The following is a 26,641-nucleotide window of genomic DNA, read 5'->3' as shown; positions in this document are numbered from 1 at the left end:
ATGATTCAGTCAATATTTATTAAGCGTGCATATATAGTTTGAAAGTTCTATTCAGTCAATAATTAGTTATAAATATACAATAATATAAATGTAAAATACATTGTACTACAATGTCACCATTTTAATAAAATTTGAAACTAAAAAGGCACAGTTACGGGTTTAATTAGCTAGCTAAAGTAAGTGGTCTTTGGTTGATGTTGTTGGGCTGCCCATTAACCAAGAAAACCAAAACAAACTTTAGGTCCTGCCCTTTCATCTCCAAAGTCCCACCTCGATCTCAACCGGACAGGATAGTAGAGGAAAACAAATGTTAATTAAACTTTAGCATATGTATCATCTTTGTGTTTTCCGTATAATTCGTCTGTAATCTTCTTGACTTGTTTCTTTTGTTGTTTCTTCCTATCAACCCTTTGGCGATGATGACAACCACTGCCTGCAGCCTTAACCACGTCGACTTTTACTATGTGGTGGTCCGAGGTTCCTTTTGAAGACAAAACCGAGTATGATCCCGGCACAAATTTGTACACTGAATCTGGGGATGACACTATGTAGTCAACCCGAGTTCCATACTTACACGTTCCCTGCACACCTGCATCAATCAATAAATGTGCCGTTAGTTTTATTATCAGTTTAAACTTTTAGCTGGTCTGGGACAAAATTTTGAAAATGGGTGTTTTCTTACATTGTCCCTTGGCAATCATGACCACTGACTCGCATTCACCCCCAAAATCCTTGGCATCGCAGTACTGCTTGCTCTTTAAGTACTTCATCACCTCAGCCTTTGGTGTTGGCTTCCCCATCTCTTCATAGTACTGTCAACAACTCAAAACAAAAAATCTGTTACTTTTAAAGTAATGAGGATATGAAAACTAAACATTATCTTGTAACACTAGTTGACAAATGATCCAACAAAACCTCGTCTTGTAACCTTAACCCTAGCTGACAAGTTAGGCCAGCTGGCCAAGTAAATAATCTTAGATCACCCATAATTGATTGGTTCAAATAGAAAAGGTCATTAAGCTACTAGGGTCGGACTTTAACTTCTGACCAACTTGGCGGGAATGTCGAGAATACAAGAAACTTGAAGGAAGTAAAAGTTTGAGGACTTGCCTTGACAATTTCTGCCCATCTGTGAGCGGAGTAATCTGCTTGGTCGAGGGAATTCAGTCCACCTGCTAGGATATGGGGCGTGTCAGATGATTGAATAATGGCATTAATCTGCTTCATTCTCCAGTTTTCGTCAAGATGATCTAAGAGAGTGCAGAAGAAGTTGATTTCTCCTACTTCTGGGACATCAATGGTGGCCTTCATCACATTTCTGCATTAATATAATTTCCAATTACCCACCCAGACAGTACATAATTATAAATTGAAGCATGTGTTCCATCTCAATTAAATATAATTAAATATAATTACCTGAAATCGGAATCGTCAAAGATTTTGTGGACTTTACAGCTCTTAATCGGCCATTTGGAGAGGATAGCATTCCCGTACTCGGGCGCCCAGCTCTCTGCAAATGCATATTTCATTCCCAGCCCCGCCGCCAAATCCGACAGCGGCTTCATTTCTCTCTCCTCCTCCGCCTTCACGTCTTGCAGCGCCACAACATCCGCGTTCACCTCCCGCAGAACCTCCACCACCGTCCTCGTACTACTTCTGTAACTCCGGCCGCCGGCCGGCGAGGAGGAGGAGAAGTTCAGGCTGGATGATGATCTCAGAGGAGACTTTCCCTCGTCGCATTCAACAAAGGTAGTGAACTGTAACTGCCCGCTTTTCTTCAGGGAAATCTCGTTGTCCGGCAGGTTTATCGACACCCGGAGTTTGGACTTGGGAAACCTCTGCTGCTGCTGATGCTCGGAGATCGAGAGATTAGCGTTTGGGTGGAGGGGAGAGTGTTTAAGGATGCTTTTGGGACGGTGATCCATGGATTTAGCTCTGACGTGGATACGATGATTATCCTGTCGGAAATCCTCGTCGCGCAAGTCGAAGCTGGCGGATTTGGGGACCGCCGGCGCCATGGAGAAGAGCCCGGCGTTGAACGTCGCCACGCGGATGGGCTTTCCCAATTCGCCGCCGCTACTCGGATGAATGGAGGCTTCGTTTGTGCTAACGTAAGACGACTTTGGAGGATTGGTTTTCTTCCCGACAACCTCGGAGGAGGAGTCGGGGTTGGAACGACGGCGGGTGAGACGCCACCGGAAACCTCGGTACAGGCGGCTCAGTTTCCCGGTGAGGATTCTGAACATTTTGGGGCCGGGAAATGAGGAAACTGATGAGAGGATCGGGGCAGTGTTGTGTTGTCACACTCAGATACTGCAACTTACTTTCTGTACTTGTTTGTCCGCTTCAATGAAAGGGATTAGCCAATGATGAATTAAACCGGCAAAACAGGATTTCTTTAATGAAGAAAAGGATAGATGTTTCCTCCAAATACAATTATAAAGTGTTCATAAATAACCAGCTTGATTGGTTTGAGTGGCTAGGTACTCTGATCCTTTACAAAAATATGTTAAAATCAATCTGACTAACACTTTACTCCTTAATTGAATTCGTGGGAGTTCAAACCCTTTCTCATATAACAAAATAAATTAGATCAGTCTGATGCAAACAGGATTACTATGAGTAAGCTCAATAATCAACTCATCATGAAACTGCATCTCTGTAAAGACTTGTAACAGCTAAGTCAATGGCTGTTTTGGATGTTACTTTCTGTTAATAAACAAATATTTAACAGAAATTTTATATATATATATATGCATGCCACAGCGTACACGTAGACGCGGCAGCAGGCGGAGCATGGAGGCTTATTGGACGGCGGCGATCGAGGCCGGCGGCTTTTGAGGTGTTAGATAGCTTAAATAATTAAAAAACAAATTAAAGGGGACATTCAACCACTCCATGATCTCAGTCCCACAGTCCATGCAAACTAACCCAAGCAATCACAAACAGCGAAGAGGAATCTTGCTGGGAACGCCACGTCACCTGAATCACGCCGAACATAACTCCCATGTTTAATTATAAACAACCTTAAATTTCATTTGTGCTACTCAAATAGTTACTTCAGTAATCATGAGTTTTAAGTTTAATTAACTCCTCAATAATAAAAACTATCTAAACTTTTTAATTTAAGCCAATCAACTATAGACGATCTAAATTGATTTAAGATCTTTTTCTGATTAGGATTACATGACATTTTATTCTAAACCTGACTACAAATTTACAATAACTTTTCACGTAAATCAAAGGTTAAGTTTCATGTGTTAATTAAATAACTTATAAATGCAATGCGGTGTTCTTTTGTTAGCGGCTTAGCGTGAAAACTTTGCCACTTAATAAACATATAAAATAATCTTGACATAGACTTATCTTATTAATAATACATAATATGGATACATTAATTAGCATGCAATGTATACTTTGTACCCACCAATTAAAAGAAAATACAATACGCATTGTATTACTTGGGTTTCGTAGATTGGTATATATTAAGTTATATTTGTGTCTAGATACGTATCATAATATCATAAATACAACTCAACTTAGTGTTACTCCACTTTTTTGGATTGACACCACGATCTAGATGAACTATGTCCCGAACATAATTATTTTGTTTCTTCCTTTGGGGGATTGAGCTTCTAATTTGGACAATCTTATTTATTAAATGATCTATAACTCGTCTTGAGCCATTGGACAGGACCATTATATAATAACCAGTTTATAGTTACTTATATAAATTATATATACTATTTATACATATCTTAACAAATACTACGTAGTATATATTTAGTGTTTATGAAAAACTAATATATATACAATAAGAATGATATATAACCCAAAATAATCAGAAGATTCGTGTGTTTCAAGTTCCAAATAATACAAAAGTGAAGTCCAACACCCTATAAATGCAGCTAGGGTACACATGATACAGTTCAACAGTCAATTTTTGTAGCCAATTTTGTATTACGGTCCAATAATTTGACAGAAGGGCTGGCGAAAATGGCGTTGGGTCAAATATCATTCCAAATATTACAAGTGGGGTAATGTTTATTAATTTATTTACTTATTTCAATTCTCTTTTTGGGTCAAATATCATTCCAAATGTTACAAGTGGGGTAATGTTTATTAATTTTTTTTTTTGAGTTCAATGTTTATTAATTTATATTTACTTATTTCAATTCTCTTTTGTGTGTGGGAATTCGTGTAAGAACAATCACCGGGATTGAATTCAAATATGAGTTTTTTGTTAGTTGGCGGCCACCTTATTGCGCCCAACAGTCACGTAAGCAATAAAATTAGCCTCTACATGATTAAAGGTATAATAATCAAATCAGACTACAATGTTTCTATTCGACGGAGACACTTCTGTAGCTTTTCCAGTAGTAGGGTATTGACTATAAAACAGATACTACCGAGCTTGTAATAAAGTCAATAGTAAACTTTGACTACCCAACTAGGTTTGACTCGACTCAAATGCACCCCTATTTAAAATACATAATATCACATAAATTACTAAATTATTTCTTGTTTCACCATATATTGTATTATATTATATTATTTCATTTTGTAGGTTTGACTTTGCAAGTCACCCTACGTAAAATAAATTAAAATCGCATATATTTAATTAGCATTACATTAAATGACCATTTTTTTTTAAATCTGTCTAATCAAAATGAACCCATCTGAGCTTAGCCTGTTTCAGAACGAAGGTGTAAACTAAAACTGCCAGCCAAGAAAACAGGACCACCTTAATTCAATTCCTAAAATATTAACATTATTCGCATCCATTGCCACAAGACATTTACCTACCCAATGTTTAATTGTTTGCTGCATGCGCATGCATGCAGCATTTCAAGAATCTTGCTAGCTTGTTTCTCAGAATAAACAAATTAGATAATATAATAAATTTATATATTTCTTCACTAATTTAATTTGTTAAAATAAAAAATATATATTCAATCTAACAGTTTTTTTGGGGTAAACAACTGGCTAACGTAATTACAAGATTAAGAAATCGACTATTTATGCTTATTCAATCTAGCAGCTTGGGATAATTAATAAACGGACTGTTAATATATTCAATTCAGCAATTCGGAACAATTAATAAATTGTACTATCTACAGCTTACAGGTTGTTAATGTAACTATAAGGTAAGAGATTGGGCTCTTGTATGCATGCCTAACTCGGGTCGGAGATAAACCAAATAATGATTGTTGTGGGCATTATATTAAGACAGATTTGGTAAGCTCAAATCATAACAGGGATACTATTATCCCTATCCGTACATAAGTGTCTAATTGAAAATTGGAGATGGGGCAAAGCCTATATTAATAACAAATATTTTCCAGCTCATGGTTTGAAGGATGTTGAGGAGAATCTGCATTATAAGATATATGAGCTAGCAATAATAATGCATGCATGCATATATAATTAATATTTATGATATGATTGATTATTATCTGTTTCTTCTTATCAGTTTCCACTAAGATATTGTCATACATATCTCTGCAGATAGACAGCAGAGAGCAATGATTAATCAAGCCTGTCTCTTGTATGAAGTATGAACCATGCATGCATGTTAACTCTTGATTTACAAAAAAGTTCGCAACTTTATTCAGGTGAAACCCATCTTGTGACTTCAATAAAAAATTTACAAGAAAGTAAATAAGCTTACTGGTTTAGTCCACACAGGTTTAGCTTATTGATTCAGTAAACAATATTTGAGGAAAGGAAAATTAGGGTAATAACTCCAACAACACAAACAAAAAGTTTTTTTTTTTTCTGTTAACTCTTGACAGGGAATTTGAAGGACTGAGTGGTATAGTGGTATATCATATGGGAAGGAGCTTGGCAGTAAATCATTTACAAAGGCTAGAAGGCAACTGCCCTTACACCACTGGGGCATAGCTTTCTAGTGTTTATCTGTCTGTTTGTTTCTCTCAATCTTTTCTCAAGTATTTCTACTTTTAGTAGCCGTAAAATAAAGCCAAAAAAAGACACATAAATGGATGAATATGTCAAATGTTGTATTTCTGTTGAAAATGGAATGGGGATCATCCTCTAAACTCCAGCAGGATTGCAAAACAGCAGATACTCCTCGAGGGGCGGCTAGGAAGGAGAATAGCGCACGTTGATCCTTGTCTTGATTGGCGTTCGACAAGAAGGGCAGTCGTTCATTCCTTGCTTCTCGTGACGAATGTTGCACTGCGTGCAAAGAACTTGATGTGCACACGGTAGGAAAACCACTGAAATTTCCTCTGTCAAACACATAACGCACTCTCTTTCTCGCTTTTCACCTCCCTCCCTCGTCATAGGAATGTGCGGCCCCAACTTGCCATCCTTCGGGTAGCTACCATGGCCCGTTCCAATGCCTCTCCGGAGTGCCTCTATTTTTGAAGCTTCAGATGCTAATATTAGTACAGAGATTTCACTTGCAAGCTTGTCGATTTCATTTTTACACTTCTGCATGTCTTCTTCTGCCGTTTCTCTAATACTATCCTCCTCTATTTTTGCCAAAGCTCCCATTAGTTCTCTTTTACCCTGCAGGAATTTGGCCTGCTTAAGAAGTTCTTCTTTCTCCTTCTTTTCCTGTTCTGCAAGAGCCTGAAAACGCTCTTTCATCAGTAATGAGAATGGTAAAGGGTAAGGCAAATTATTTTAGGGAGAACATGGGAGAGTAAGGAAAATGCAGACAACATCAACATGGATAATTCTAGAAGTAATTTTACCAACATGGATAATAAATCTTCGAGTTAGTTTATGATATAGGAAAATGAAAGCTAAGGGATGCAAGAATGGGTATATTTGATGGTTTAAGTAATTCTGGTTTCTCAATCCAGCTGCAAAATTAGATATGCTCAATGCCCAAGATTAGTTGCTTAGTTCGAGATATCAGACCTTGTAAAGATTTACTAGCATGGAAACCCATATTGGATACGAGAATAAAGGTCAGGCCTTAAATAGAGAGTAAAAACCTTGATGTATAACTGTATTAAAATAAATGTTTAAAGCCTCAATCAATTAGAAATCAATCATTCCTGCAATGAAAGCATACCTCAATCTGTTTCAGCCGTTTCTTAGCCTTCTCTAATTGCTGCTCCAAGCTAGCTCTTTCACATTTCCGAGCTGAGAACTTTTCGTGCAATAACCTCTTCTCCGCCTCCCCAGCTTGACACTTCTTCAGTGCCTCCTGCTCTCTCACCATGGCTTCCTGCGATTTTCTAGACGACTCCAGAGAATGCGATTTTGCAGCCTCCATCTTCTTTTGTAGCAGAGCATGTTCCACCTCAAGCCTATGAAGCGAGGAATTAGCCATCTCCATCTGGCCACTAGCATTGGATATTGCGTACTCCATTTCAGTAAGCCTCTTCAGAGTGTTCTCCTCCAGTGTTTGCTTGTCCTTCAGAAATTTTTCGACCTCTTCTTTTTCTTGTCTCAACGTTCTCAACTCGGCTTGATCCTTGGTCAGCGTTCGAGCAACCATCCTAACCTTCTCAGCTGCCCAATCTGACCAAACTGCGATTTGTTTCTCTAAATTCTGAATGTAGGGAATCAGCATTAATATGGTTTCATCTTTCTCGTTTTGAGCAACATATTTCCCTAGAGATTCGTCGTAAGGGATACCGGTATAATAAGTTGACACACTGGAAGAGGTTGAGGTGTTGCCCGGGGGCTTTGGAGATGGCATAGGTACGTGATCCGAGGATGCTTTGGTCTTCCTGCAGTTGACAGCCCGCAGTGCAAAAATAGTATCTTGTACCGGTGACGCACCAACGGTGTCGTTTCCCGATATGAGCAAAGCGGGGTTGCTTGTAGCGTGCTGGTTTCCTTCTGCGGGAAGACCAGTGGCCTTAACTGTAGCAGTTATCTTAGCGGAAGTGACTTTCGTTGCTGTACTAGAAGAACCAGATTGAGGAGGATTCAGGGTCTTATCGAGAACCATGCTGCCCCAGGAAGTAAATTTGGCCTTAAAGGAGGCCCCCTTACCCACACGACCTTTGTAGGTCTTCTCAAAATGAAACGCCTTTTGCCGTAGGAGATCTTTCTTGGAAAGAAGCGATGATCCCTTTCGACCAGCCCCGGATTTTTCTTCAGAGACACTGGCACCTAAAGACTTTCCCTCCATCTCCAGAAGGGATACCGAGCCTTCTTTCCCAGTTATTGCAACTTCGCGAAATCGTGAGTTTTTTGGTAGATGAGAGGCGGCGGCTTTAGACTGCGAGCTTTGAGAACTAGTGGCGGAAGATTTCAAAAGATGTGATTTGTGATTGTTTGAACTGGCTTTAGAAACTTCGGTTTTCGACTGGGGAACCTTTGTATCAGATGAGCCCTCCCCCTGATTTACTTGACTAAAGAACTCGCACGAAGGATCTCCCTTCACCGCACATGCATGTAACAGGTTCAGATCACAAATCAAGAGGTACCACATTGCTTCAGCAACGGTTAAAAACGGCTTAACTTCCCTCAGCACACAGATCATCTCGAGGATTGCGTACTCTATTAGGCTATCGAACTCCTCAAATACTTGGTACCTAGTACCCAAATACCTTTCTTTCGTTAATAAAGCCAACGCACCATCAACAACATTCGAGACAACATCCTTAACGCCATGATAAAGTCCACTCCTCAAAACAACCAATTCCGCAAGTTCCTGGCTGTATCCACATTCAACTATCTTCTTGATTGCACTCCGGAAAGCTGCGTGCAGATTACTTATTAGAAGTTTCTCGAGCTCACACGCAACCGGATCGTCCCAATCAGCTTGTTGTGAACTTTCGATTTCACGTTTCTCATTAGTCTGCCCAGACTGCAGGTCAAGTGATGCAAACTCATTTAGTGTGTTCTGGAGCTTTTCCTCTAATAACTCATATCTCGGGAATTCTGTCAGAGACAGAGCCGGTGAATCTATGGGAATGTCTAACGGGAATTCGGACAAAAACTTCCTCTTATTCCTACTCCCGTTCTCTTGGGTTGAAACCGAAGATACAATCTCATTGCTACCATCATCACTGCCTTCCATTTCTTTTTTGCTAACCATTTTGTTCGAACTTCCCCGACTACTCGATTCTTTGGCTACAATTCTCAATGCAATAGCAGAAACTCATTAAAATGGTCTCGAAAACAATAAAACAATCCAAGAACTCGAAAGGGATTAGCTAGCAAATAACCAACATTAGATTAGATTCTAATCAGCAATGAACAAAATTGATTGAAAATCACAATGGGAATGCAATTGAAGAACTCAAAACAATTAATCATCACTCAAGCAAATCATGAAACAACTTGACAGTTTCATAAACAAAATTAACAAAGAAATCAATACAAAATTACTAATCCAACTAAATAAAACTTAAACAGTATAACCACAGCCACAGGCTCTAAAATACTCCGTAGTAAAATCCCACCTAAAACCTAATAGACTATCACAGCCTACTAAACCTCACAAAATAAACAATCAAAATAACAGCCAGAAAAGACAAAATCAGGTGCAAGAAATGAAAAAACGAACCAACAAAAATCTGGGTATTGGCCAAATAAAGGATTAAATCAAAGCAAGAAGCAAGAATTCAATCTTGAATGAGAAAGGGCACTCACGAAATGCACAAAATCGGCAAGGTGAAGTCTCCCCCGTTCTTGAGGTGCGGCGCCACTGTTCTGTGAGCTCTTTCACACTGTCTGCGTGCCTCGCCTCGCCTCTGCTCGCCTGAGTGTTCGTTCCACTCTCGCAACAGTGCGGTTAGAGAAGGCTTTATATGGGGGCGCTGCCACACATACTATGCGGGTTAACTCTGCTCCTTCACTTTTTGGCAACTTCACCAAACCATGGTTAAGCCGGAGAAGGTAAATTTTAAGATTATAAATTTATGTAAAATCATTGATAAAAATCCTTCAATATATAATCCTTAGGTAAATTATTTTTTGTGTTAAATAATTTTTAAATATATAAATTTTATACGGAGTATATAAACACTAAATCTAATATTGTGAAAAAATAAACGGTAAATAATTTCAGTTAAATCTTGTTAATTGAACCGAACACATAAAATGAGAAAGAATGAGTAGTAAATTTAATTGACAAAATGAAATAAATTTGTTACCTTATTTGAAATACTAATAATATTGCATTTATATTAATACCCTATAATAATGCTATTTCCCCTCCTAATTTCATATACTAGCCTACTTGTTAAGGGTCCAAAAGCTTGGATTGTATACACAAATATATATGTGACAAAACATATGACAATAATAATGTTTGGTTTGATGGTTATAATATTTCACGTCGTCCTCGTATTTAGTAGAAGATTTGCTGAACTATTGCAATCAATGTTAACATGACCAATCAATCAAATCACTTAAGTTAGTCGCACACTTAGTTACTCAATATGTAATCTCGAGCTCTACATGGTATGCCCCTTTTGTAATTACGATCACTCTAGTCATTCATCCCCAATGAGACCAACTATTACACAAAGTATATAACCCCAACAGTAATACATATGGCAATGTGCAATCGTGCAAGTAAGTAAGGTGAGCATAGATGTTAATAAAGTAAATAAACAAATAATAGCACATGAAAATAAACAATGATTATAATCGAGACAGTGATGTTGATAATGAATAAGTAGGTGAGTGATGAGATAAACGAATAGTGGAGAAGTTTGGTAAGTAATCGTTGAATGATGATGAGTATACATGTGAAGTCGTGAAGATAGATTCATAGAAGTAAAGAAATATTTGAAGTGAGAGTTTATAATAGTTAACATATTTATATGTAAAGTTAGACATGTTTTTATATTTAGAAAATATGAAAGAAAAAAATGTAATCATAGGGATAGAAAACATTTTGGTTGAACAAAACTTGAACTTCCATGGGGCAAATAACAAATAGAAAGAATGCAGGGGGGAGAAACAAGAAAACTAAAACCAGAAAATGGCTGTAAAGAAGAAGGTCAAAGACAGATTTTTTTAGCATATATATATATATTTATATGTATGCCCTTAGAAAGAAAGCTGAAGAAGAAGAAGAAGACGAAGCAGCGCAGTAGTTAGAGAATGGTGAACGATCCTCCTCAAACCCCCACAAAGGTACGATCTTAGGATTCGTTTCTATTTTTTAAAATTTGAGGTTTTCTTTTTGTTGTTCTTGTCGGATTGATTTGTGCTTTTGGACGGGTTTTCAGACGGCAAAAAGGGCTCCGAACTCGGTGGATGTTTGGGCGGTGCAATGCGGGCAGTGCTACAAATGGCGAACAATCGGAACCCCAGAAGAGTACGAGGAAATCCGCCGGAATTTCACGCAGGACCCATTTGTGTGCACCAAAAAACCCGACCAAACCTGCGAGGATCCGGCGGACATTACCTACGATTCGTCGAGGACTTGGGTGATCGACAAGCCGGATCTCCCTAAAACCCCCGACGGCTTCACCAAAGTCCTAACCATGAGAAAAGATTACAGCAAAATGGATATCCATTACACTACCCCGACCCGAAAGCGCCTCAGATCCTCAATTCAAGTCGCCAGTTTCCTCAAAGAAAACCCGGAGTTCTCCCACTTAGACGTCACTGATTTTAGCTTCAAAACCCCTAAAGTTATGGAGGATACTATCCCTGCTTCAGCAGCTGCTGCGAGCAAGAAAGCTTCGGGTTCAATCTCGGGCGTCAAATGACCCGGTTGTGTTTATTGTTTCTAGTCAGTCCTAGGAACCCTAATTTCAACATCCTAGTATTTTTTTTACCCCAAATTTTAATTTTAAGTGTTACGATTTCCCTGGATATGGTGTTTGGTCATGGTAGGGACTAGGGTGTTTGTCTGTTGCTTCTGTAACTCTGTCAAGAAATGAAGGATTTTGTGTATCCCAACTTCACAAAAACAACATAATTTCTGTATTAGGTTTCCTGTGATATGATATGATGATTGCTTCATTTTCTTTACATTGTAATATTGTATCACTTGCTTCTCCAAACTAATATCATCTTATTTACTGTTTTTCTTTTTCATTTTTTATAGCCAAAGTTTTACCTTTCATGGTAAATATTACTGTTCGTTGTCGATCTTTAGACCTTACAGTTGCATCTTACAATTGTATTGTATTTGCAGCTCGATTACTATTTTGCAGTTCGATTACTGTTTGTTATCGTTCCTTAGGTCTTACAATTTGCATTTGCAGCTCAATTGATGCAAAGTGGGAAGTGTAAAACATCAAAGTACCATTGATGCAAAGGTAAAAACATCAACTTTCCTTCTATAGAAGTATATCGTATCATATTACAAACACAATTCAAATCGATTTTACATTCTAACTGAATATTTACACGTATCGCTAGTATCTCTAGATGCATATACGATCCTTCCCGGCTTCAAACTAATATAATCATGGGAAGTCGATTACTGAAATGTGAAAGCGAAAACGAAGAACGTATTGGTTGGAATCTCATCTAAGAACGCTGTCAGTCAGGTGTTCGTGTTAGTCACTAATCCTGCTACTTGAAAAAGCGGTTGATTCCCGGGGTCTAGTCTGGATTGGTATACTCCAGCAACATGTGCGGTGACCTGTAAATCTTCACGAGTGTCCAGTACAGGACCTCCTCGACTCCAAGCTCGCCCTCGGCTCTCGCAGCATAAATATCCTCACAGATGGCAATCAATCTGCCAAAACCATATTAACGAGATCTCACCATAAAAATGTCTTTCATGTTCCATGTATACAGTTAAGTCGCCATTTCATTCACGGGCGAAAATGTGATAGCAAGATATTAGTTTACTCTCGATACAACAACGGGGCGAAGGTATACCTGCTTAAGTCACGGTTGAATTCATAAACGGGAGTGCAAGAGGGGGAGAAGTAAATTACATACCTGTCACATGACGGGAGATTCTCGTACGGGATTCTCATTCGCAAGTCGGAGCACTGAAGCCGGATAAACCGGCCAACTGCTAGTACGAACGTAATGTAGAGACCCCAGATACTAAACTTGCTAAGTGTCTCGCCAAGCAAGCCCTCTAGCATAGATTTGATATATATTATTAACAATTTTAACATCTATTTAGGTTTCTACTAACATAAATGCAAATTAATACAAGAAATCGTTCAATACTCACGTGGAGTTTCTTCTGATACGATGATGGCCATGGGCCCCGTCCACCCCCCACAACCGCTAACATCCAATGAATTGGTATCGTGGAAGGACCACCACTCCGAAACTCCACGATTCAAAACAATATCAGCACTCACATCGATTTCCTTCAAAATATAAGTACTCAAAATTAAATAGTTCATCTTATAATAATATGACATCAAAATATAAATTCCTATAGCCTATAAGCTACTAGACAAAAGAACAATCATAAACACTTTATGTAACTTAATGGGCCGTAAATTTCATTCACAGTGATAGGTTTAAAGCAGATTACGGAGACGTGGATAAAGCATACCTGCTTTTCAAAAGGCCGAACATCTCCCGAACCAGTGACCCGAAAAAATCTCGGATAGATGTTTTCGACTCTAAAGCTACTGGCAGAGCCATTTATAACTTTCTCGACTTTTGACGGTTGTGGAGGATCAACAGTTAAATCGTATTTCACAACTTCCTTCCCTTTTGGCCTGTCTCTCGCGAGAACCCAAGAAAACTTAATCTCCATGTTGCTGTTAAAAGACTGAGTGAACCTTCTCTGAACCGCATCCGGGACAAGCCACAAACTACTGGAGTCGGCTTGACAGCAAATCAATTGGATATCATACTCGTTATATGCGTCAAGACAACCATCGGGATCAAGATTGTTATAATTGCTAATCTGATCCCACGGAATTCTTTGGCATAGAGTCGTCTGGTATAGTGTCAACCTGCCGCCATCTGTCTTGATATCGAGCTGAACACTGGCATCATTGATGGGATTTGCAATGTTCGTTGGATTACCACTGCTGTACATCTGAATGTATAAGCAAAACAACAAAGAATACGAGATAACAATTAGGCATTTCGTTGTTGAATAAAACAAGATGATACAATGACATTTCAAATATACGACACCCGAATATCTTTAATAAAATCGTGGCCAACATTACATTCTCAAAAGCAGACAGTGTAAATTATATATAACTTGTGCTTTACAGAAGACACTTACCAGCATGGGAGCCCAAATTACACAGATTAAAATGAAGAACAAGCAAATCCCGTTGCAGAATTTAGTCATCTTGGTCTGCTTCTCGCCTTGTTTATGTGTTGCTCGATTCAGAACAGCATCGCATTTGACAAGATACAAGCTTGCATTTATGTCTTCTAGCTATAAGAAGATACCAAAGCATCACCATCATGAATTTCAAGACTATTCATTAGGTATAGTGCAAACAAGAATCGATATTGATATATCAATATATTCACTAAAGAAGAACCACGATACACATTAGAGTTTACACGATCACAGACAAATGCGCCTCTTTTTTTTTCTTTTTTTTTTTTTTTTATTGTTTTTATTTGTTTTTGTGGAGAGGACTCACCTTTAACCAGTCGTACATTGTCAATGATGTTTTTGTGCAAGACCAATCAAGCACACATCTCAGTTCATAGAGGAATGGCAGGGCACGGTAAAGTCGGTAGCCAATATAATTGACTCGTGAGATTTTGCTGGTTAGAAACTGGCGATACAATGTACTTTTGTGGGGAATGCCATGACGGATTTGGATGGCTTGTAAAGCCAAAGAAATCGTTTTGGTGAGATATATTGCACGGAGGGCTAATCCTGCAGCACTCTGCTGTAAAGAATCTGTACCCCAAGCATATTCCGTGACAACATATGTGAAAAGAATGAGATTGAAAAGGTAGAAAATCACTTTCCCCGAGGTGAATGAAGAAAGGTATATGACACGATCAACCATAATCAAGAAGAAAATAACCTGCACGAGGCATGAATAAAATCAGAGAATTATATAAGCTTTCTGACGTTGAAGCATCAAGAATAAAATAACCACATTTTAATGTGTGCTTACCATCAGCATAAATACGAACTCTTTAGGGAACTGATCCTCTAGTTGAGAAACGTCCAGAAAATCACTCTTGTTTTTTATAACAGATTGGTAGAAAATAGCTACCAAGAAAAACACGGTCAGATCAGCACCGAAGATGTAGGCATAAAGATCAATTTCTCTTCTGCCACCTCCAATGATGGAGAGTATAGGGTACGGAAATCTAATATTTTCGACAAAACCCAAGGATTGTGCTTTAAGAATATCCTGTGCTACATCAGCAGCTGGAGTGAGGGACTTGAACGGTTCTTCAGGCGTACATTCTGTAAGCGGGCATGAAGAAACCACTTCGAAAACAGCTAAAGCCATGTTCGGATTTTCAGCACTCTTCTCAATGCTTTGAATCTGAACCCTGCTCACGCAGGAACAATAATTAGGGTTTTCATTCTTGCATCTGTCGTTATGCACCAACAACAGCAACTGGTTTATTCCCGATTCAATTCTTTCGGGCTGGATCCCGTACTCTGGCCACACATTCACATCCATGGACAATTGGACAAAGTATGGAGGCGATTCTGCTTCCTGTGTCAGTGATTTCCAGTATCTGCAACCGCTTCTGATCACTATTTTCAACATACTTTTCAACGGCTGAAATAGCTTCTTCACCTTCTCATTCCAGCTCGATCCCATGGGAACTTCTTTCCAGTCCACTAGCCTTCCTTTAATATTCCCATATGCTAGAGAAAACCATTCACCGTCTTTTGCAGTTATAGAACTCTGTACGAGAGTGAACAAGTACACCATAAATAACGGTAGTGAACTAATCACAAAAGACGATGTTATCCTTTTGGTGGGAAACCCCAACTCGGGAAGAAAGTTTGACTGGATGCTGAAACCGCAATGTTGAATGACAACTTGATAAAGATACTGAATCAAAATGTAGAATTCCGTATAGATTAACATGACTATCCAAAAGATGTAGCTTGGCCCAGTGTTGACGCACAGAGCATATAGAAAGAGAGCAGCCAGGTAAAACATAGACAACAAGCTGAAATTCCAAAGAAACACGAGAACAAAGCAACAGTAGCACACAACATCGTTGTTGGAACGCATCTGATACCATATGTGAGAGAATATTCTCCCGATTTGCAGACTTGCAGCTTCAGACGCTCTGCTCTTGTCCGATTGCAGAGAAGCTGCACGATCCAGGTGTGTACTCCTCACGTATTGGCTGTGTCTCTCACCATGAATACCCTCTCCAGCTGGTAAAGACTCAGAATCAGAATCTTCTTGCGTTATGTTCAAAAAGCTCACGATGTTGTTGACTGCTAGATTTCCAATTGATTGTACCTGAGAGACCCCATCCCCTATTAACTGTACAGCAGAAGCCAATGGATTCTCTTTTAATTGGCTATTTACATTTATCCTTTCTTTTTCTGTATCACTAAGAGAATCATCGGGTGCATCTTCGTCAAGTTCAGTTATCTCGGTTATCTCATATAGAGGAGACTCTATAGAGTGCTTTACAAATTCTAACGTGAATGGGCTGGCAAACCTCGCAGTGCCAGGAGATTCAGGAAAATCAAACAGCAAATCTGGATGGGCATTCATCTCCTGTTTACCGGGATCACCACTGTCTGAGTCCATAAATGAAGCAGTTCTCCGCCTCCTCAAGCCTTCACTAGCAGGAGAAGTTTCGCCACACGTGCCGGTAGGATTCACGCTATGAAGTTGGACCTGTAGGTTGAGCATCTCGGATTTCATCTTCTCCACTTGCTGGTTACGCTGGCGTTTCTTCTCATCCGATTCACGAATGTGCTGTAATTGTTCTTTCTTCCACGAAGCTTTTTTCTCTTGCTCACATACAATGGCGCCAATTTGTTCCGCCTCAAGATACCGGAACACATAATCAAACTCCGACGAGGAAAACATATACGACTGCAACGATACTAGAACAAATATGATGATCTCAACCAAAGCTGATCTTGAAGTAATCCGAAACCCATAGTCATATTTATAAAATCCAATCACCTCATAAATGTAATCAACTGTTTCACATTTCCCCGCATTGAAATCACCAATAAACGGAGCTTGATAAGCAAGAGAGAGTACAATAACAGCAAAATTGTATATACGTAGATACTTGAATATCTTGTTTTTCTGCTTGAGTATTTTAAGTCTCATCCGGAAGAATATGAGAGCAAAACCAAGGTATCCAAGATGAAGAATGTCATACTCAAGGGTACCCGTAATCAAAATCAAAGCCAGCACGAGATCCAAAAGATGACAATAGCAGTAAAGCCTCAGGTAGTCAAGAAACGTCCACATGCTTTTGGTTTCAAAAGACAGATCTCGCCAAACGAAAGAATTCTTACGCTGAGAAATCACCTGGCGATATGTAAATGGCCATGAAAAGCTGGAAGCACGATCTGCGCGAAGTTTGAAACATGCAAGCATAAAGACAGCGAAGTAGCTGATCAGCATCCGAGGATCATCAACAGTAAGCCCTATCAACAATCAACAATAAACATAAATAAATAGATGGTTTTCACATACACTCAAAGGACAAGAACTGTATATGAAATTCGCCAGAAACATTCTGCCCAAGCACTCCTAACAACCGGCCAAACAAGTGTCTATCCTAGATTTGGATGAAATTCTTGTCCAGCTCAATGATGACCCAATGAAATGGGTGTGAATATGTGATATTTCTCAAAATAAACAGGTTAAAGGGAAAAATTAATTTCACAATTAAATAATGTTTTTTTTCCCATTGAGGCCTCAATACAAATTAATGTCCATTTATGATCTCCTGGAACATTATGCATAAAGCAGAGAGAAAATTGCAAGGGATGAATGCCAGGAAAAAAAGGTATAGTTTTCAGAACTGCAATGTTCAATATTGTTGAAAGAAACATACCTAGCCAACACTTATTGCAATAACCAAAATATGTGTTCGAGTTCTTCCAGCAACCATGACAGTGCATGTTGGCATCTTCATAGTTTGATGACATCTGCTTCTTCCACATGGCAAAATATTCAAGCACAAGAATTGAAGCAAACAACATAACAAAAATTGGCCAGATTTGACGTATAATGCGCCGTCCTAAAAGAACACAGGCAGCAAGTAATGCAATGTAGAGAATAGAAATAGCATTAAGCAGAGCAAAACTGGCAAGAAGCAATGCAATCATATTGATCTCAAGCCCGAAAAGATTGAACATATTCTCCACCCAAAACTTGAGGTATACTTTTAAGGTAGTCTTCTGCATGTCAAGTCTTTCCCTTCTCAAGGAAATAATCCGTCTTTTATTCCACTTATGACTTTCCTTCATGCTTCCCCAAAGATATCCAAATGAATACTTACTACTGCGTCTATTATCAGAGAATCCTTTGTTAGAAGAAGGCCCATCATCAGGTGATTGGTAAAGAGTACGGCTGAAGGATCCCCATGACTTGCTAGTCATGCCTATCCTTTGGTTAGATAGTTCACCAGTGTGTGATGTTGACTGGATTTCCCCATTGGAAAGAACTGGCAATATATCTTCTGCTGACACAAACAACGGGCAAGGTTCCTCAAATCCATCAGCACTTAAAAGAGAACTAGGCATATTTTCTAACCAGTAGAAAACATTGTATTGAAGATTACACAGGGCAATGATCAAAACTTTCGTCCTCAAACCTGCTTCAAGACCCCAAAAGTTTGGTTTGTATACTCGGAGGCCCAAGAAGAGGGACAAATTATAGTATTCCTGTCCAGGAAACATACCAGCATCTTTACCCCACATCTGAAACATATACTCAGTGGTGACTAGAAGTCCTGTGTAAACTAGGAACAATTTGGATGGAATTCGGGAAGTTTTAGGTAGATTCGAACAGAGGACAATACCAATAAGATAAAGAAATCCAAATGCACTTATTGGAGATAATGATGCATAAAACACTGAAATAAGCAACATCTTTTGACTGTGCCAAATGACAAGCCGCCTGACGAAACCAACTATTCCAAATTGAGATGGACAGAGAACTTCTGACTTAAAATATTTGCTTTGCCGCCTTTCATAGCTATAGAGTTGCATTACAATTACGATTGCAAGAGACTGCCAAACATTTTCAAACAGCGCGCCATCAGGATTATACCCAAAGTATGCAAACAGATCTAGTTTTCCGCACATCCATGACTCAAAACTGGGAAAGATGCTCAAACTATATATGAGAATGAACACTGCAATTGCATATAGCTTTAATGGAAACCAAATACGTCGTTTTGTCTTCTCAACTAGTTGCCTCCCATTGATCCAGAGAAGTAGAAGGAAGATGTATCCAAATGATAGGTAATTGGGCCTAACCATGTACACTGTGAGAAGGATTGTCAGAAAAGCAATATATGTTCCAAATGATCTATATATGGACAAAACTTTCTTCCCAATAGCACTGAGGTACAATGCTATCCTCCTCTCTGCAAAAATAATGTTACATAGAATGTTACTACAATATCAGAAATCTAGTTACAATGTGGCAGAAAGTAAGTGTATTTGTGGCAGAAGAATGAGAGACTAAAACTATTGGACTTTCTCACTCACAAATAACAAAACAAATACTAAAGCAAATAAAACATGGGCAAAGTTATACCATGTGAAGAATCATAGTTACACTCTCTGGGGGTGGTAGAAGCATAAACTGACAATAGAACCGATTTGTTCAAACCAGCTTTCAAAATGCTAAATCCTAGAGGAGGACAAGGAGTATGCTGCACAATTGCTGAGAATGAGAACAACATTTCAAAGCCATGGTTATGGATGGCACAGAAGCATGCAAGAAGAGCTACTTCAAGGAAATCCCAAGAACTTTCGATCGAAAGAAGACCTACGGAGTAGTAAAGATGCATCAGAAAGAAACTGAAAAGGAAAATCAGATCCACATATAATAAATTATAGAAATAATAGGGGATAATGTTAATTAAACTGATACAATTACACATAAAATGTACCTAGCTGAGACAGAATCTCCATACTCAATGATCCCTTTTGCTCTAGAGCTTTTGAGACCAGATTAAGCCGAAGAATGTATAAAAATACAAAATGAGCCTCACATAGAAGGATTAAGGATTGGCGGATCCTCATGCTGATATCATGGCTCAGAAGGTACACAAAAAAGAATACAACTGAAACAAAGGAAAAAAAAAAATTACAGTTAGACAAGCCTATAGGATTTATGTCCATGAAAATGCTAATACTCAAACACTTCTTGCAACAAACTATTATATAAATACAACTAAGTGCTAATTAACTAAAGGAAACTTTGAATCTTAAACAAGTAACAATACCGCCTGATTGGACATACTATAAACAGCATGGATGAAACCAGGTTTAGCTGCAATCAGGAATATTAAGATCAGCATGACAGGCCGAGAAATTTTGCGCAAACCCCAGGCAATTGTAGCCACAATCAATATTTTGGTCTCTTCCTTCTCTGCAATAAAAGAAATTAAGAAAGATGGATAGAAGCCAAATCCTATGATATATATCTCAAGTAAGCATAGTTACTAAGTATAAGCTTGTTTAAATAAATAATCAAGATGCACAATTTGATTCAACTACCTATTTAAGGCAAAATATGCTCAATCAAAGAGTGCAAGTCAAGAAACGAAAGGCAACATGAAGCTTTTACTTCCTCTTAATGGGAGAGTGCTTGCAAATCAATTAAGAGAGTGTGACCTTAAACAGAATAAACAGTACAACTACTCACTACACTCTAAAGAACTTCTGCAGTTTTGAGTAAAGAGATAAGAAAAGCATACACAGTAACAAAGCCAATGGTTCTTAATATATGAACTTCTGATGCCATAATCACTAAAGAACTGCTCTTATTCATACTGATTTTAAAAAACCACTGTTATTGAGATCAAGGTGTCAAGTTAGAACCCATTCCCGGCCCCTCCCCCTCCCCAGAGAGACAAAGGGACGGGAAAACTTCAGAAACATAATAAAGCAAACACAAAGCTTCTAATGTTTACTACTTTACTTGTCCATGAAGTTAGTGCATACATCTGTACCTTCCTCAATAATGCTGTTAGTTGATGGGTGTTGCTCCTCATCGGATAAGCACAGAAAGACAGAATTATTTACCAGGTTACCCACAGCAACAAGAATTCCAAGACAAAATTGGGCAAGTAAGAAGAAACCGGGAATAGGATAATGCCACAATCCAACCATCTCCCAAATCTCCATGTCCTGGACATACATAAGGAAATTAAGTCATTAATTTGATGTTCAGTGGCAGTAGAATGAAACTGGAGAACTTGTCACAAAGAAAGAGCTACCTTCCCAAGATTCAAGTTCAAGAAAGCAAACGTCACATTGAAGATATACGTGCTCACAGCCCAGAAAAGTATGAAGACTAGTAGCAAACCATTTAATCGGTGCATGCGAAACAGTGAAGGAAAAGCATATAAAATGTAGCCAACATATGCAAGCAGTCCAAATGCACATATACTAGCAAAATGGAAGCTCCAAAATGAGAGCGCAAACAAGGAGACCTGTCAAAAGAGCCATTAAAAGTTTAGAATATAAAACTAAAAGAAAAAATAAAAATAAAAATAAAAATAAAAATAATGGATAGAACAACACTATAAATAGTAGTGTAAATATTAAATTTGAAACATAATTGAAGATCACATTGACTGCAAGTTCAAAGGTATTGGAAATTTGGAGTATATAATTGTTAAGAATCAATTACAGCATAGATCTGGTAATCTCTATTACCTAAGAATCCTTGTATATATGGTAGTAGGAAACAATAGTCTCGTACCATGATTATGAATACTATAAATATAAGCTCTGTAAGATGACTCACGGTTTCTCCATCTAGAGTTTCTAAACTCTACAAGAGGCACTTTTGTATTTGGTTTGTGGGTTGGAGCTCTAGGTTTAGCTTAGTGGTAAGCTAGATCCCTTTCCAAGTACTAGGCCTAGGTTTGAATCTCACCTTCCCCATCCCCCAATAATAATTATAAATAATAATAATAATAATAATTAATAAATAAATAAAAAGGATTATGGGTAGCAAAAATTAGATTTTGTCTGTAGTTGCATGTGAAGGTAAAAAGATTTTACTAAATTCATATCATCATATGTATGGAGATGCAGTAATAAAGCTCAAGCTACAAAGATTTGTTGCTTCAGACATGTACCGGGAAGCCATATGTGAAAAAGTTGATTGTGAAAATCCGAAAAACTGTACTTCTCAACAAAACATTGGTATGTCTTACACCAGATCTGCACTCAACAATTCAATACGTACAATTTAGTGAAATCTCAAGCAAGAAGTCATGAAGTGTAACGATAAAGAAGCTTCAAACTGAGAAAAGTAATCACCAAAGAAGCTCATCTATATAACTGCACCACCTGCCTTTCAGACATGTGGAATTCATTCTCTAGCACTAAGGATAGAAGTGGAAAGAGGGAGTCTAATGAGATATTTTTACCATATACCCACCTCTACTTATGGTGACAGTTATTTAGCATGATATTTAGGCAGAATAGCAAAGGAAAGAAGTAAAAAAAACATCTCATCCTACCACCTGCCAATGCAACCTCCCATCCCCGGCCACTTTCTCGTCACAATCACAAACCCCAGCAAGGAATTGAAAAAGATTCAGTAACAAGCAATTAGAATCAAGGACTTTCGGTATATGAATAGATAAATGTAATAATAGTTTAGATCAAAGTAAGACACTCGAGAAAATTGACAATTAGACAGACCACAGATAATAAAAATATAGGATCTGCCACAATTACTTGGATTCTCGGACGAAAAAGGAAAAGGAATGCCTCAAGGGAAGAAGCTGTTCAGTCAAGGACCCTTCCATGCTGGTCACAATGAGATACATTTCCTCCAAATCACACTTAATAAACGAAAGCTGCAGAGAATTACTCAAAAGCTTAGGATCTACACAAATAAGCTGAAAGAGCTTTATTCTGAAGGAAGGATCAGAAATGTTGTTTAACAATGATGCTGAAGAAATACATGAAATAGAAATATTTGCCTTTATTATTTTTTCATCCCAAAATTCTCAAAACTATGTGCTAAGGTTACATTTAAGATGAATATAGAAAGATGGTTTCTATTAGATTTCATAAAAATTCATATAATAGAAATTCAAACTTTTTACTAACTTAAGAGAGACCCTAAAACAAAACTACCCCGTTAAACTTGTAGTTTGAAGAAAGTTTTTAAAAAAAATGATTCCTTGTTTACTTGTCTGATCTTTAATTCTATCCTTGACTCTTTTCATCTCAACTCGTGGATCATTTCTTCACTACTATACAAAGCACAGGAACTTGGGTAAATCATAAAGCAAAAGATGAGATGGAAAATACTGATGGCAACATGTGCAAGAAGAAAAGTAGCAGCTCTAAGCATCCAGTTCAGTTAGAAATGACGAGTAACCATAGAAGACAAGAAGTATGGTACTCTAGTATATCAAGGCTAAGCAGTATTAACATCAATGTCTTTAACACGCTTAAACATAACTGCCCTATGATACCAAGAGTACAATTTTTTTACGGAGAAAAGCATACCATGTAGTAAAATATCAAAAGGGTGAGCCCAGAACAAATCTGTTGCCAGCTTGATTTTGCAGATATTTCAAAGAGACCAAGGAAATCAGCTACAGTATGGAACATTTGTGGGAACGGAACAGGGAGCTGATACACATAAAGTAAACAAATGCTAATGCCAGCATATAGCCAAAGAACCCTCCACCACCTTCAAAGTAATGATAAACATACAGCAACTTGAGTTAATAATAGCTAGATGACAGAACATTTGAATAAGGGAACTTATGAAAGGAAAAAAAAAATTGAATTACCTAAAAAGGCCTAAAAAGTTGCTTGTTAAAGACCAATCAACCAGGGAAACACAGCTGCATATAAAGAATGGCAAAGAAAGCCAAGACGGATTGCTGATTCCCACAATTAACTGAATGCCAGGGAGAAATAAGCAAGAGGCCACCCTAAGACGAGAACCTACATGCTCAAAAGCTGATGAGAGATGCCCCCAGCATGAATCCCTCCTTGATTGAAACAATCCATATCTATCACTGCGAATTTCTAAGAAAGTCACACCCGCCACTAATAGATGCAAAGTCAAGAAATAAATTCCTAAGGGTGATCTCCAAGACTGGACTCTGCAAACACATAAATTAAAGGACTTAATTGTGTCCGTCCAAGAAGAAGTGCATAGGTATAAGTGGAATCAGTCGTAGGATATTAAACATAAGTAGTATACGAAATTAGCAAAAGAGTGGCAGAAAGGAGAAAACTAACTTTATTAGTCCAATTAGCTTTGCCCACCAGGCATCTGCTACCCACCACTCGGAACCAACAATGGCCAGTACAGTAAGAAAAGTTACTTCTGTAATAATTACAAGAAGAGAAAATACACAAACGAACCACAAAAGAATCCTCCCTCGGAAACGAAATCCTATAGACATTCAAAAATAATGAGTTGAAATAGTCAGGGAAAGAAAGATATGCCCAAATTAGCATATATTACCACCAGAAAGAAATCCAAATACATGGAAGCAGCTTTGACCTCGTTTTGGAGCAGTGAATCGAATAAGAAGTGAAGCCACCAAATCAACAAGAGAGATCAAATTCCAATCCAGTAAAGCAGCTGCACACAGATGATGCATCAATGGCTATTAGAATTAAATACACAAACGCATATATAGCATCAAGAATTAAAAGCTTATAGCAAATAAAGAATCAAAGCACTTGGGGAAAAAGATCATTTTGTGGCACATAGATAAAAGGGATAACATCCTGACACCATAGTTAGATTCAACTGAGTATGACTAAGCCTTACTCCTTATGTAGTCTGTGTTTAATAACACCACAGTTTCGAAAAATGACCACACTTTCCACATGGGTCAAATTCTGCAGTAGATATTACTTTCCAAAGAGAACAAATGGGTCTGTCTTGACTAATTACTTTAACTCTAAAGTAGCTGCTGGAAGGTTGTTTCCTAATATTCCACTAGCAATTTTTTGCTAGAGAAATTTGTTTTTGAAGAAGCAGACAAATAGACTCATATTCTAAATAAGGCAATAGCCTAGCCTTTGTCCTTCTACACTGCTCCAAAATAACTAAGGAAATTTCTCCATACCATAACATGCCATCAGAATTAACACAAGTGGGTGTGACATCAGAGAGCTAAATCGAAATAACAGCTTAAAGAAGTCCTACTAGTTCCCACACTCTCCATGCTTCCACCCAAGTCATACTAGCAAGAGAATTTCAAGAATCTATATCAAATTTCCAAACAATTGCACTGGAAAAGATTCACTAACTTCCAACCTCACCAGCATTGGTGGGTCTAAATTTGAAATAATTTATTCAAACACCTTCAGCTCAAGTAATCGTTTTCAGATGTAAAAATACAATCTCTGAATAAAAACTTGATCAAAGAAGATTGAATTCCTTCCAGTGTTACCTGTCAAGAGCAGCGATGGCAACACAAACCCGCAAACAAACGTTGCCATAGTTATCCTTTTTCTTCAATTCCCTTCCATTACATACTGAGCCCAAAAATGCTTCAAAGCTCAAATCTTTGATTCAATACCTTAGCTCCTCGGGCACGGAGTATGAGTTTCCGTTCAAAATCTCTGATTTCCTATGAAAGATTGACGAAAGTGCATATCTTACAAGGGATTCCCAATGAATCTTATATGGTTGATTCAATGGGGGCCGTCCTTTTCGAATTGCAGCCCTGTTCATTAAACCAACAAAATTCTTTCGATGTAGAAATATGACTGACAGGTAGCAGGAACAAAAATAATAAATTAATAAAATAAAATAATCGAAAGAGTTGTTTTGGTTAAGTTAAGCAGTTGACCAATAGGATGCTTTCCTTCTTCTTCTTCTTGTTCCAGCTTGGGCCATATGGGAGGGATTGCTTAATGCTTTACTAATCAATCTACAAAAGGGATCTCATAAAAATTGAAACTTTATGGGGGGACCTAGTGGAAAATGGAAAATTGAAAATGAAAAATGCTTACTTTATTTGTTTTTTTTTCTTTAATTTTATTGGAATATTAAAAAGTACATTTAACGGACATGATTATTCCTCCCAAAAAAAAAAAACAATAACAGCTAGAGATCTATCATGGTCCACACAATTGTATTGATCATATTATCAAATAATATACTTTTAGTATATCAAATTATACATTGTATTTAGATAATATACATTATTTAAGTACTGAAAATACATTATTTTATATAATGTACATTCAATACATGAATAATATATTTTTAATATATTAAAAATATATTTTTTTGTTATGATTCACACATCACTATGTGGACCATGTTCCACACAATAATTTACCTCTAACTTGTATTAAGGTTCCAAGCCCAAATCTTTGTTTAAGAAATCCTAGTGACAAATAAAAGTGGGCCATATGGCACCAATACGAAAAATATAATGTGGACCATGACTCATATTCAAAGTCAAAGGTAAATTATTAATAAATGTTCATTTTACTACAGTGCATACTTATTTTTGACAAATTTTATGTGGATCATAGTCCACACAGTATTATATAAATAATAAAAAAGAAAATTTGTAATATATTAAAAATATATAATTTATGTATTGAAGGTACATTATACAA

At 37.7% G+C, this 26,641-nt stretch overlaps 4 protein-coding genes across 6 annotated transcripts; 1 reads left to right on the top strand and 3 right to left on the bottom strand.

Moving 5' to 3' along the window:
- Positions 1-62: 62 nt before the first annotated feature.
- Positions 63-2,466, bottom strand: LOC116004452. Its single transcript, XM_031244515.1, has 4 exons — positions 1,417-2,466; positions 1,111-1,318; positions 683-812; positions 63-589 (listed from the first exon to the last, which is right to left on the bottom strand). The coding sequence occupies exons 1-4, from the start codon at positions 2,244-2,246 to the stop codon at positions 315-317; spliced, it is 1,443 nt and encodes a 480-aa protein (XP_031100375.1). The 5' UTR covers positions 2,247-2,466; the 3' UTR covers positions 63-314.
- Positions 2,467-5,755: 3,289 nt separating this feature from the next.
- LOC116004687 (putative E3 ubiquitin-protein ligase RF298) lies at positions 5,756-9,708 on the bottom strand. Of its 2 annotated transcripts, none has more exons than XM_031244839.1 (3): positions 9,592-9,708; positions 7,052-9,077; positions 5,756-6,600 (listed from the first exon to the last, which is right to left on the bottom strand). In XM_031244839.1, the coding sequence occupies exons 2-3, from the start codon at positions 9,032-9,034 to the stop codon at positions 6,106-6,108; spliced, it is 2,478 nt and encodes an 825-aa protein (XP_031100699.1). In that variant the 5' UTR covers positions 9,035-9,077; positions 9,592-9,708; the 3' UTR covers positions 5,756-6,105. The 2 variants fall into 2 exon arrangements, with proteins under 2 accessions (XP_031100699.1, XP_031100698.1); XM_031244838.1 differs by having other exon boundaries at positions 7,052-9,069.
- Positions 9,709-10,957: 1,249 nt separating this feature from the next.
- Positions 10,958-11,936, top strand: LOC116004840 (methyl-CpG-binding domain-containing protein 4). The gene is made up of 2 exons (XM_031245016.1): positions 10,958-11,085; positions 11,181-11,936. Exons 1-2 carry the CDS (start codon positions 11,053-11,055, stop codon positions 11,664-11,666), a joined length of 519 nt encoding a protein of 172 aa, XP_031100876.1. The 5' UTR covers positions 10,958-11,052; the 3' UTR covers positions 11,667-11,936.
- A 257-nt stretch (positions 11,937-12,193) lies between these two features.
- On the bottom strand, positions 12,194-25,975 carry LOC116004616 (piezo-type mechanosensitive ion channel homolog). 2 transcript variants are annotated; one of them, XM_031244737.1, is made up of 21 exons: positions 25,861-25,975; positions 25,459-25,734; positions 24,558-24,638; positions 24,290-24,446; positions 23,833-24,150; positions 23,543-23,729; positions 22,760-22,881; positions 22,153-22,237; positions 21,283-21,498; positions 21,016-21,193; positions 20,304-20,432; positions 19,951-20,124; positions 19,593-19,826; positions 17,881-19,419; positions 14,985-17,467; positions 14,496-14,891; positions 14,123-14,281; positions 13,433-13,927; positions 13,100-13,241; positions 12,856-13,000; positions 12,194-12,646 (listed from the first exon to the last, which is right to left on the bottom strand). In XM_031244737.1, exons 2-21 carry the CDS (start codon positions 25,505-25,507, stop codon positions 12,511-12,513), a joined length of 7,425 nt encoding a protein of 2,474 aa, XP_031100597.1. In that variant the 5' UTR covers positions 25,508-25,734; positions 25,861-25,975; the 3' UTR covers positions 12,194-12,510. The 2 variants fall into 2 exon arrangements, with proteins under 2 accessions (XP_031100597.1, XP_031100598.1); XM_031244738.1 differs by lacking the exons at positions 21,283-21,498; positions 22,153-22,237; positions 22,760-22,881; ... (4 more) ...; positions 25,459-25,734; positions 25,861-25,975 and having other exon boundaries at positions 21,008-21,137.
- Positions 25,976-26,641: the final 666 nt, after the last annotated feature.

This window comes from Ipomoea triloba, chromosome 14 (genome assembly GCF_003576645.1).
Source record: "Ipomoea triloba cultivar NCNSP0323 chromosome 14, ASM357664v1".
NCBI lineage: Eukaryota > Viridiplantae > Streptophyta > Magnoliopsida > Solanales > Convolvulaceae > Ipomoea > Ipomoea triloba.
The sequence above is the reverse complement of the archived record's forward strand: the minus strand, read 5'-3'. Positions and strand labels throughout refer to the sequence as shown.